Genomic DNA, 12,392 nt, shown 5'->3' on the forward strand with positions numbered 1-12,392 from the left:
GGTTCAGCCAGGCTTAGTTCAGTCAGATTTGGCTCAGCCAGGTTTGGTTCAGCTGGGTTTGGCCTCGCTCCCCCACAGCCCCTGGAGCCCCCTGGCACTGCCCCGGTGTCACAGACATCTTTTATGGAAAATTCTTTCCTTAGGATTTTCCTCCTGAGAAGCTGAGAGGCCTCAGGAACAAAATGTAAATAAACATTGATTATCTGCTGCTGTGGAATGCTGCGGGTGCATCTGTGATTGGTCTTATGTGGTTGTTTCTAATTAATGGCCAATCACAGTCAGCTGGCTCAAACTCTCTGTCCCAGCCACAAACCTTTGTTATTCCTTCCTTCTTAATCTATTCTTATTTAGCCTTCTCATGAAACCTTTTCTTCTATTCTTTTAGTATAGTTTTAATATAATCTATATCATAAAATAATAAATCAAGCCTTCTGAAACGTGGAGTCAGATCCCCATCTCTTCCCTCATCCTCAGACCCCTGTGAGCACGGTCACACCCCGGCCCTGGTCACTGTGTCACCGTCACCGCCACCTGTGGGTTTGTGTCCCTCCAGCTGCTCCTCCTTCCTGGATGGCTCCAGGGATGGCTTTAAGGGTGGCAGCTGCTCTGAAGATGGGATTGACCCCCCCAAACCCCCCCTCAATTAATTCCTCCTACATAATTAAACCCCCTTCCTCTGGGTTATTACTCTAGGTGGGTTGGCAAGGAGAAATATTTTCATTTTCTTCCATGAACTGAGGTTGTGGGTTCAGTTCCTGTCATAGTTGGAGCTGATGATCCCTGTGCTTCTCTTCCAACTCAGAATATTTTTTGATCTTGTGATCTGTCTTTTTGCTGGGACTTCCTGCAGCCATTGCACAAGAGGAGCCCAGCCCTTGGGAAAAACCCCTTTTTTGTTTGTTTGTTTGGGTTTTTGTTGTTGTTTTGGTTTTTGGGGGTTTTTTTTGTGTTTTTCTTCTTTTTTTTGTCTGCCAGAGCTTTACAGATGCTCAAAGTGCACCAAGTGACCAACTCAGCTGGAAAAAAAATCCTCCCATTGGTGTATTGGTGTTTGTCTCCTCTAGGAAGAAGTCACTTTTTAAACACTCTAAATCCCAAATATTTAAATATTTCCTCCCTCCTACTCACTCTTTGAGTCACCAGCGGTGCCACTGTGGGTGCTGTGGGAAGGGATCTGCAGGGATTTCTCCTGGGGGCAGCGGGGTTGGGATGAGCAGCCTTTGGGAAATGTGGGTTTCCATGAGGAAAACAGAAAATTTCGCTTCTTGAGCCCAAGAGCAGCAGGGCCCTGGGTCCAGGCACCTTTGTAGGGATTTGAGGGCTGGGATGGAGCTCAGGGGGTGCTGGGAGCCTGCAGCCACCCCTGTGAGGAGCCCACAGCTCCCTCCCTTGTATTTATTTCTGTATTTCCCAGGGCTGTTGCTGTTGGCTGGGGCTGGGGCCATTTCTGGGTGCTGAGGCCGTGTGTGAGCGCTGATAAAAAACCCTGTGGGGCTGAGTCACGCTTGGGTCCAGCTCAGGGAGGAGGAGCAGGGCTCTGGGAGGGGACAATCTGCACCGCCCACCCCACTTTGCACCAGCAACCCAGACTGGTTTGGGTTGGAAAAGACTTTAAAGCCCATCCAGTGCCAGCCCTGCCATGGCAGGGACACTTCCACTGTCCCAGGCTGCTCCCAGCCCTGCCCAGCCTGGCCTTGGGCACTGCCAGGGATCCAGGGGCTGCTCTGGGCACCCTGTGCCAGGGCCTGCCCACCCTGCCAGTGTTAGAAGCATCACCGTTTTTCCCTAATGAATAAAATTACCTTTAAGAAGTACTAAAAAATGGTAGGAATAAAATGACAGAATTCCTGCCATCCTGTGACCCTGCCAAGCTAGAGAGAGGTGGCCAGGGAAAGAGGGGCAGCCAGGAATTGCCTTTTAGCTGTGAAATTCCTCATTTGTCTTACTCCAGCCAAGTTTTTGCCAAGTTTAAAAGCCACCCAAGCCTTTAACAAGGATGCTTGTTTCCTGTTGCCAACCTCTGCACGACTGTGCAAAATTCTGATTTAGTGGAGCATCCATGAATCCTTTGGTGGGTTCTGCTGCATGTTCCAGGTGGATAAATCAGCTGCAGGACACGGCCCTGGTGGCACTGATGGCACTGATGGCACTGACAGCATTTGCAGATTCTGGTGCAGGAGCTGCTGAGCCCTTTTCCCCCTGGATTTTGGGACTGATGCAAGGAAGATTTTCTTAGCTCCAGCCTTTTTGCTTTGTAAGGAAATTGATTTCTCTTCCCAGTGGGAGATAGGATCTTTAATCGCAGCTGCTGGAAAATGGCATTTTTCTAATTGTCTTTATTCTTTTTGCTGTTTTTTTGGCCATGACATTGTTCAGCAGCCCGAGGGTGCTGTGGAGATTCTCCCAGCCCAGCTCAGGGCTGATCCCTGGGGCTCTGAACCCACCCGGGGGCTCTCTCAGCATCTCCATCCTGCACCATCCCCCCAAAAGGAGCAGGGGGTTCAGTCCTGCCTCCCACACCCTCGGGCACAGGCAGGGGCTGTAACCTCCACCCTTCACCTCCCTGTGCCACGAAACTCATCTTGAAGCAGGAAATGAGAGAAAAACCCCAATTTCCTCCTTCCTCTCACGTCAGATCTCTCTCGTGGGGGCTGCAGCGTCACGGTTAATTTGGCAACCAGGGCCACCCCCTGTGTGTGGTGGGGAGGGAATGGGAGCCCCCCAACACCCCAGGGAGTTTTTGGGAGCTGGAATTCCAGGCTGGAGCGGCCCAGGGCTCGTTTCTCCAGCAGATGGAGGCATTGCTTTGTTGCCACATTTCCCTTCAGCGAGAAAAGCGAGGCACAATTCTTCCCAAGAATTTCTGAGATTCTCATTCTCTGAACCTCAGAGAAAGGAAAAACACAATTCTTATCACTTGCTGTGCCTGTGTTGTGCCCAAGTAGAATACAATATTGTCCTAGGGTGATGTTATGATGTTGTATCTCTTCTGTTTATGCTGAATATCATGTTCTGTGCTTTAAAGACTGGCTCTGAAGAGTGAAAGTTTTGTTTTGTTTAGTTATCAGCTGCTCCCCCATGGCTGGCAGGACACAGAGACAGGGCAGTACATGGTGCTGCTTTTGCTTTGCTCTTGCTCTTGTTTCTGCTTTGCTCCTGCTTTTTGCTTCTGCTCATTAGTTAGTTTAGCTAAGCAATCCAAGTTTTCCCTGGGCTGTTTCTCCTTTCCCTTTTTTGGAACCACTCGAGCCTGCTCCGGACTGGGACCTGGGGAACACCAAGAGTTTGCACCTTGTGGCTGCAGCAGCTGCCCCAGCACAGGACAGACTGATAACAGAGCGACCACCCCCAAGAGAGACTTTCTGAATTTGTCATCTTTTTCAGAGTGGTGACAGAGTGGTGCCATCTGATATTGTTCATTCTGTGTGCTGGGGGTGCTGTGCCTGTTAAATAAACAGGTTCTTTCCACTTCTCTCCAAGGAATCCTTCCCAAACCAGCTGGGGGAAAGAGCTGCGTGGGTTTGCTTTCTGGAGGGGCCCCTTTGGAAGTTTTCTCCCAAATTTGCCCTAAACCAGGACAAATATAGAGATTATTTATCCAAAGTGAAGATGTTTTGTTTCCTTGGCCTATCAGGCACAATTGTGTGTGTATGTTGGGACTGTGAGCTAAGAGTCACGAGATTCTGGGCAGTGTAAACAGTTGTGTGCACAGTGAGTGCTTGGCAGATTGAGTTTAGATAAAATGTATATAGTACAGTTGTTCCAGATTGCAAGACAAGATGTACTCTATTACCATCTGTATGGCAGTTGGCTTCTGCTCAGTGGGCAGTTTTCTTTATCTCTTCCACAATCACTCCTCCCTCAGGAGGGGACATCTGCTGATAACAGCCATTGAATGTCCCTGCATGGCTGATAAGAACTACAGCATCCCATTGGGAGATGTGAGCCCAGAGGGAGGAGCCAAGCATTCCTGCCTGGATATAATCTGGAGATTCTGGAACACCAGCACAGCTTCTGCACTGGATTTCCCAGAGGAACAGCAGCTGCCTCTGCCACTGGATCCTCAGAGGAAGAGACTGCACCTTCCTCCAGGATCCTGCTCCAGCAGAACCACCCCTGACACTGCAGGAGGGCTGAGCCACAATTCCAATGGGACTGCTGCCAACACCCTGACCCACAGGGTGTCAGGCTGGGTCCTGACTCTGTCAGTTTTGTTCTAGTGTACTGCACTGTTTATTTTATCCTTTTATTTCCTTTCCTATTAAAGAACTGTTATTCCTGCTCCCATAATTTTTGTTGCCTGAGAGCCCCTTAATTTAAAATTTACAGCAATCAGGAGGGATGGGGAGGGTTTACATTCTCCATTTCAGGGGAGGGTCCTACCTTCCTTAGCAGACACCTGGCTTTCCAAACCAAGACAATAGTATAATAAAGTAATTAATTAACCCTCTGATATCCACAGAATCCTCCTCATCATTCTGTCTTCATTGGAGTCACCTTTGATTTACAATATTCCTTTGCTCCCAGTGCCAGCCCAGGCTGTGCTGGCAGAGCTGGGGCTGGCAGGGGACAGGGTGGGCTCTGAGCCTGGCAAAGGGACACGGTGGGGGTTTGGGGAGGGGCATTGCCCCCTTTGAGGGGGACACAAGGACAGGTGGCCCCTCAAACATAAAACTGGTGCAAACATAACACTACCCCATGGCAGGTGCATCTCACAGGATGTGGCCTCTCCAAAGGGTAACAGGTTAAAATAAAACAAACAGGTTAAAATGATGTTTTTACCCCAAAATTCAGTGGATGGGATGGTTTAAAATACCTGTATTTCCATGTGGATGTGCTCCTGTTCAGAATTTCCAAGCAAAATGGTGTTAATATATAGAGGGACCAAGAAAATCTGCTTTTTCTTTTTTTTTTTTTTTTTTTTTTGTAGTTCCTGCAGTTGGAATGGATTATCTGGTCCATGCGAACACCCAGTTTGAGTTTGATCTTTCCAGGCAGCACTTGGGAATTTCTGTAATCTCTTGGAACACACTTGGATGCTCTAAGGCCCCATTTCCATAACTTTTTTTCCAGCTTTTCTTTCTCTTTGGGCAAGGGGACCCTGGGCTGGCTGAGCCCGTGGTGGGGACAGCGGTGGCAGCTGTGACAAGGGCAGGGGTGGCCTTGGGGGGGCCAGGCTGGGCCCTGGGGCTCAGGGGATGGGGAGGGCACTGGAAGGGTCACTCTGTCGAGAGGTACCACCTCCTCTTCCCCACTGGCTCCTGTTCCCCTGCAGTGCCCCCCCGTGCCTCAGTTTCCCCTGGCATGTGCCCGATTTTCCAGCCCCATCCAAGGGATTTGGCTCCCTGTGTGCACTCTGGGGTGGATGTGACTCCTTTTAACCCCCTCAAATCCCAATTTTCCTGCCAGCAGGACTCAAGGTGCTGCCTTTGCACCCTCCACTTTTGGCATGTCCTCCTAAACACTGCATTAATAATTAATAATCGATTAATAGCAGCAGCAGTCTGTTAGCACACGTGCATTAATAATTTATTAGTTATTAATATGGACTTTGGCACCCTCTGGGAGGTGGTTTCACATTGTTTATGTGGGGTTTGTGGGACTGATGGTGGGAATGGACTCAGGGGCTGCAAATCCCAGCAGAACTCTGGGAAGGGGGGAAGGTCTGCTGGAATTCCAAGGCCTTCCCAGCTTGCAGCAGGTCTGGAGAGCTCAGAGCTGTGAATTCTGGTTCTCCTGCCCTTGCCAGCTCCTGCTCAGGCTCTGCCCACTGATTTTGCCTGTTCTTATTGAGGCACATGGGGAAGAAAAGGGGGAGAAAAACCCAAATGAGCCACAAAAGTCCCTTTTTTACCTTTTTTTTTTTTTTTTTGTTTTGCTCACAAATACATCTGACATGCTTGTTACATAGAAAACTGTGCCAGGTCTGCACTGCCCTTTGCTCCCACTGTGAGGGTCCATGCCTGACCCCCTCCCTGCCCTCCCACACCCCTCCCACACCCTCCCCAAGGATAAAAAAACCCCAGACACCAAACAGGACCCTGGGAGGACACGGCATGCACGGCTGGGGGTGAGGGGCACCGGGCATGAGGGGTCATGGGGACAGACAGACCCATGGCAGGGAGGGATGGACATGGATGGATGGATAGGGATGGATATGGATGATTGATGGATGGATGGATGGATGGATGGATAGGGATGGATGGATGGATAGGGATGGATATGGATGATGGATGGATGGATGGATGGATGGATGGATGGATGGATGGATGGATGGATGGATGGATGGATGGATGGATGGATGGATGGATGGATGGATGGATGGATGGATGGATGGATGGGGATGATAAGGATGGATGGATGGATGGATGGATGGATGGATGGATGGATGGGGATGATAAGGATGGATGGATGGATGGATGGATGGATGGATGGATGGATGGATGGATGGATAGGGATGCATATGGATGAAGGGTGGATGGATGATGGATAGATGATGGATGGATGGATGGATGGATGGATGGATGGATGGATGGATGGATGGGGGGCACCCTGTGGCAGCAGAACAGGGTTGGGGGGATGTTCTGAGCAGCCACTTGTGCCCCACAAAGCTCCCAACCCCTTGGATGCTCCGGTGCCACTCTGGGATGCCCATCAGGGGATGGCCAACTGCCCCTTCCAGCTCCCAGCCTGACCATCACTGGCTGGAGAAGGGACATCCAGGTGTGGGATATCCCTGCAGGAATGGGGACAGAGGTGGGACCTGCAGCAACCCCCAGGGTGCACATGGGAGGAGGAAGAGGAGGAGGAAGCAATGAACTCCCTGGATCCTCCAGGTTACACCCAGGCTCTTCCATTCCACCTTCATTCCTTCTCCCTCACACAAAAATCCATGCCCAGCCAGGGCACAGCCTGGGAAGGGGTGGGATGGGAAGGCAGGAACCACCCCTGTGGCAGCAGAAGCAGCCCCAGGGACACTGACCCGTGGTCCTCAGCGTCGGAGGGTGCAGGATCTGGGATGGAGGTGTCAGCCAGGATGTTCTCCTGGACTGCTTCTTCCCAGCTTTTCTCTCCTCTTCTTTCCTGGGCTGTAGGGCCTGCCTGCACAGGATTAGCCAGGTTCTGCTCTCCTGCAGATTTTGACTTTGCAACTCCAAAAAAATGAACCCAAGAGTGCCTTTTGAACCTGTAGGAATCCCAACCCCCAATTGGGTGGATGCAGAGACAGGGGGGGCCTTGCATCACCCTGGGGTTGCTTTTCCTTATTTTAACGATCTTGGCCTCATTTTGCCTTTTTTTCTCTTTTTTTTCTCGCTGACACCTCCTCAGAGCCTGGCCCTGGAGGGTTATTATTGCTTGTGCAGAAGTGTCCCTGGGCACCCACATTGGCAGATGCTGGATCTTAAATCCATGGATGAAAAGCTCTCAAGGCACATCTGTGCCCGGGAGGGGGGGGGTCTGTCTTTGCCAAGGGGCTGGGGGACCCCCGAGCTTGGCACAACCTCCCCAGTCCCGCATCGCCCCGGAAGACATTTCTCTTGGAAATTAATTAAAAAAAAATTGGACCAAAACCCCCACCAACAACAAGAAAAGAACCACAAACAACTACCAGGAAAGTTTTCTGAAGAGTCCCTTACAAAAAAAGGGAAAGGGTGGGGGAAAACAGGAAGCATTTTTCTCCCAGGCCCAAACACTGCTGATCTTTTGGCTCAAGAAATGCATAGTTGGTAGCAGAAACCTCGCTACATCAGGAGCCCCTGGGACAGCCCCTGAGCCCTGAGGGCTCTCCACAGGGCTGGGACATTGGGGTCATCCCTCCCCGACCCTGAGGTCCCCACGGTTCTGACCCTGCTGGCTTGTGGCACCTCTGTCTCCAGCCATGTCCCAACACAGCAAGGTCACTCTGCCAGCTCTGGGACACGGCCGGTGCTCCCACAGCCCTCCCAGCCCTCCCAGCCTGGGGCTGGGCTGCAGAAAATGGTTCTCCTCTGGGAGAGGCTCAGATCATCTTCATGTTGAACTTCCTGGCCCCTCCCTGGCCGGTGGTGGTGGTGGGACCATCCACCTTGCGGAAGGAATATTCCACGGAGAAGTTGTTCTTGTGCTGCCCCCGGCCGCGGCTCCAGACGAAGAGCAGGAGGAAGCAGAAGAGCACCACGCCCAGGAAGGTGATGCAGCCCATGGCCGTGGAGACCAGGATGGTCTTGAGGTCCAAGGTGAACTTCAAGAAGACCTGGGTGTTGTTGTGGAAGGTGTCGTTGAAGTCGCTGAGGTACAAAGTCCGGTTGGCGAGGTGGGCGCCGTCGGCCGGGCGCCCCTTGACCGTCAGCGTGGCGAAGTAGGTGTCATTGCCACCGGCGTTGCTGGCGATGCAGATGTAGGTGCCACTGTCCTGCACCTGGGCAAAACGGATCTCCAGGGTGCCCCCGGGCAGCACCGTGGCCCGGCCCGTGCTGCGGGTGGTGATCATGCGGTGCTGGGGGGACACCCAGGCGATGGAGGGGTCGGGCTCGCCGTCGGCGCGGCACAGGAAGGACACGGACTGTCCCTCCCGTGCCGTCACATGCTGCAGCTTCCGATCCCGGATCTTGGGCTTCTGGCAGGTGAAGTACTCGAAGAGCACTGAGTCCGGGAAGTCGCGCAGGGCGTTGCCCTGGATTTCGGGTGGGGAGGAGCACATGGGCTGCTGCCCATCGAAGTTGAGTGTCTTGCGGCGCTGCAGGATCCAGAGGAGCCGGCAGTCACAGGCCAGGGGGTTCCTGTCCACCCGCAGCGTCTCCAGCGTGTTGACCGAGTGGAAGGTGCTCTCCTCCAGCGTGGACAAGAAGTTGCTGGAGAGGTTGAGCAGCCGGATCTGTCTCAGGCCGGAGAAAGCCTGCGGCTCCACGGACACCAGGAGAGCGCCCACGATGTGGAGCTCCTGGAGCCGGATGAGGTCTTTGAAGGAGCCCTTCAGCACAGTGCTAATGGGGTTGTAGGACAGGTTGAGGTACCGCAGGTACACCAAGTTCCTCAAGGCAGCGGCGGGCACGGCTGTGATGTTGGTGTAGGTGATGGAGAGCGAGGTGAGGTTCAGGCCCTGGAAGCTGGTGGGGGACACCTCCTCCAGCAGCGGCCAGTTGTCGATCTCCAGCTGCAGGAGGTTGTAGAGCTTCTTGAAGTTCTGGTCCTCCAGCGCAGAGATGCTGAGGTGCCGGAGCCGCAGCACCTCCAGGTTCTGAAGGTAGGACAGCGACTCGGCTGAAATGGAGGTCAGGTTGCACTTCTCAATGGTCAGCTGCTCCAGCCCCAGCAGCCCCGAGAAGGCGCGCTGGGAGATGTACACCAGGTCGTTGTCACCCACCTCCAGGCTCTTCAGGTTGCGCAGATCCTGGAACATGTAGTCCAGCAGGATGACCAGCTTGTTCTCGCTGATGTCCAGCAGGGTCAAGTTGGTCAGCTTGGTGAAGACCCCCGGGGGGATGAGCTTGAGCTGGTTCCCCCGCAGCCGCAGCGTCTGCAGGTTGAACAGGTTGCTGAAGGCGCCGGGCTCCACATTGGAGATGATGTTCTCGCTGAAATCCAGCTCCTCCAGCAGCGGGTAGGGCGCCAGGTCGCCGGGGTTGAGGCAGCGGATGCGGTTCTTGTTGAGCTCCAGCACGCGGGTCTCGCTGGGGATGCCCTCGGGGATGGCGGTGAGGCGGCGGCGGTGGCACAGCACCGAGCGCAGCTGCGGCGCGCACTCGCAGCGCGCGGGGCACGCGCCCGCCCGCGGGGACAGCAGCAGCAGGGCCAGCAGCGGGAGCCACCATCTCATGGTGTGGGGCATGGTCTAGGGGCTCACTGCCGCGCTGCCATGTGCCTGTGACAGAGAGAGAGAGAGCAGAGTCAGCAGGGACAAGGTCCTACCCTGTGACGGTGTTCACAGGGGTTCTTGGATGAGAGAAGAGACGAGGATCTGACTCCGTGTTTCAGAAGGCTTGATTTATTATTTTATGATATATATTACATTAAAACTATACTAAAAGAATAGAAGAAAAGGTTTCATCAGAAGCCTAGCTAAGAATAGAATCAGAAAGAATGATAACAAAGGTTTGTGGCTCGGCTCTTTGTCCGAGCCAGCTGGGCTGTGGTTGGCCATTAATTACGAACATCCAACATGGGCCAATCACAGATGCACCTGTTTCATACCACAGCAGCAGATAATCATTGTTTACATTTTGTTCCTGAGGCCTCTCAGCTTCTCAGGAGGAAAAATCTTAAGGAAAGGATTTTTCATAAAAGATGTCTGCGATAGTACCCTATTGGAATAATTACCAATATTGCAGACAGGACGTGCCTCAGCTTGTCTGGCCCTTGGTGCTTGTCAGAACTCTCTGCATCCCTCCGGGTGTCCAGAGTTGCCGAGGACCTCACCGGGGGGCTCAGAGACCCTGGCACGCAGCCCAGAGCATCTGCAGGTTTGATTTTGACCCCTGGGATGTCCCAGTTCTCTCTGGTGACACAGCTGGGATGCCCCATTCCCTCTGGAGACACAGCTGGGATACCTCAATTCTCTCTGTTGACACAGCTGAGATGTCCCATTCTCTCTGCTCCTGGTGTGAGGTCTCATCCAGTGACACAAATTATCACCAGGCCCCTGCCTTGGAGGGGTCCTGTAGGACAGGGGATGCTCAATGACACATGTAGGGCCCAGGCCCCTGTCCCCATCCCCATCCCCATCCCCATCCCCATCCCCGTCCCTGCCCCTGTCCCTGTCCCTGTCCCCGTCCCCATCCCCGTTCTCATCCCCAACCCCGTCCCTGCCCCTGTCCCCTCCCCATCCCCGTCCTGTCCGTCCCTGTCTCCTCCCCGTCCCTGTCCCGTCCCTGCCCCCGTCCCTGCCCCGTCCCCGTCCCTGCCCCTGCCCCTGTCCCTGTCCCTGTCCCCTCCCCATCCCCATCCCCATCCCCATCCCCGTCCCCATCCCGGTCCCGCCCTCTCGGATCCCAGATTAAGGCGGCCCCGGGCTCAGTCTTTGCCGAGCAGGGATTAACACCGACCCCGCGGTGCCGTGCCCCGCCTGCCCTCCTTTCCTTTCCTTTCCTTTCCAGGGATTAGCATTTCGGTGCCGCTTTCCCTTTTCTTTGCTTCCCCTTTCCCTCTCCCCGTCCCCATCCGTGCCCCAAATCTGCCTGGAAACACCGCTGCAAACTCCTTTCCTTAATGAAGCACGGTCATTAACCTAATTAAGTGGCAGAGTTGCTCGGTTGGGTGTTTTTGAGCCTGGCATGAGGATATTGGGGGTGCCAAGAGCAGAGCCAGCCCTGGGGAGGTGCAGGGAGTGGGGCACTGACACCTCCAGCATGGGGGGCTTTGTGCCATCATCCCACAGCACTGGGACAAACTGGGGGACAGTCCCTGAGGGTTCCAGCCCTTCTGACCTCCAGGGAGCCCCTCTCACACTCCCTTCTGTCCCTCTGGGCTGACCCCGAACCTGTGTGGGACCCCAGCAGGATGTGGGGCAAGGGAAGAGGACAATGTGACATCTGTGGCTGCTCAAGGCCATCGAGGTGTGGCTGCAGTGTCCCCACCTTGGTGCCACTGCAGGTCCTCAGGGCCCAAAAGGTCCCCAAAAGGCCCATTTTGAGGTGGCTGCTGCTTGGCTTAGAGGGGGACAGAAGGAGAGTGATGGGGACCCCAGAACCCCCAGAGAGGTGGCACTGGTGGAGCAGGGACAGCAGGAGCTGGCCCAGCCCAGCATCTCCTGCTCCTCACACCCTCTGTGCTGGTAAAGGACACCAATGGTGTCACCCTCCCTCCTGTCCCCACGGGCTGGTGGCACATGGGACAGCCTCAGGGGGCTGTTATTGACTCTCTGTGCTCAGGGCTCAGGGAAGGATGACATCTCCATGGGAAATTTCCTGATCCCATTATCCCAGAGGAGCAATCTCTGGAATTAAACCCATTGCTCTGCGCAATTTTGGAAGGATGGGAGATGATCTTCAAGGAGTGTTTGGATAATGCTCTGAGGGATGCTCAGGGTGGGGGTGTTGGGGTGGCTGTGCAGGGCCAGGGGCTGCACTGATGATCCCTGAGGGTTCCTTCCAGCTCAGGATATTTCAGGATTCTGTGATCTTTTACAGATGTGGGGATGTGGCACTGAGGGACAATGGTGTCCTTGGCAGTGCTGGGCTGGCACTTGATCTTTGAGGGATTTCCAACCCCACCAACTCTATTCTGATTCTGTGACACCTTTTTCTTTTATTTTGTGTGAGTGTCTTAATTTTCCCACATTTCCCTTTTTCTTGCAACAAATCAAACCAAGAGGGAAGTGTCACCATTTCACACAACCAGAGGATTGTGGATGCAGCTGGGGGACAGGGGGGTGGGACCACCAACCCCACTGCTGCCCCTGCCCCTTTCTCCCCTCT

At 53.8% G+C, this 12,392-nt stretch overlaps 1 protein-coding gene across 3 annotated transcripts in view; it reads right to left on the reverse strand.

Annotated features, from left to right (window-relative positions):
* Positions 1–5,503: 5,503 nt before the first annotated feature.
* The window catches only part of LINGO3 (leucine rich repeat and Ig domain containing 3), a 32,717-nt gene continuing 25,828 nt past the window's right edge, over positions 5,504–12,392 (reverse strand). For all 3 annotated transcript variants that reach the window (XM_064734397.1, XM_064734398.1, XM_064734399.1), the window contains exon 3: positions 5,504–9,841. In XM_064734397.1, coding sequence (XP_064590467.1) covers positions 8,000–9,808 — 1,809 coding nt within the window. In that variant the 5' untranslated portion in view covers positions 9,809–9,841 and the 3' untranslated portion in view covers positions 5,504–7,999. The remainder of the gene's footprint in view (positions 9,842–12,392) is intronic.

This window comes from Zonotrichia leucophrys, chromosome 28 (assembly GCF_028769735.1).
Source record: "Zonotrichia leucophrys gambelii isolate GWCS_2022_RI chromosome 28, RI_Zleu_2.0, whole genome shotgun sequence".
Lineage (NCBI taxonomy): Eukaryota > Metazoa > Chordata > Aves > Passeriformes > Passerellidae > Zonotrichia > Zonotrichia leucophrys.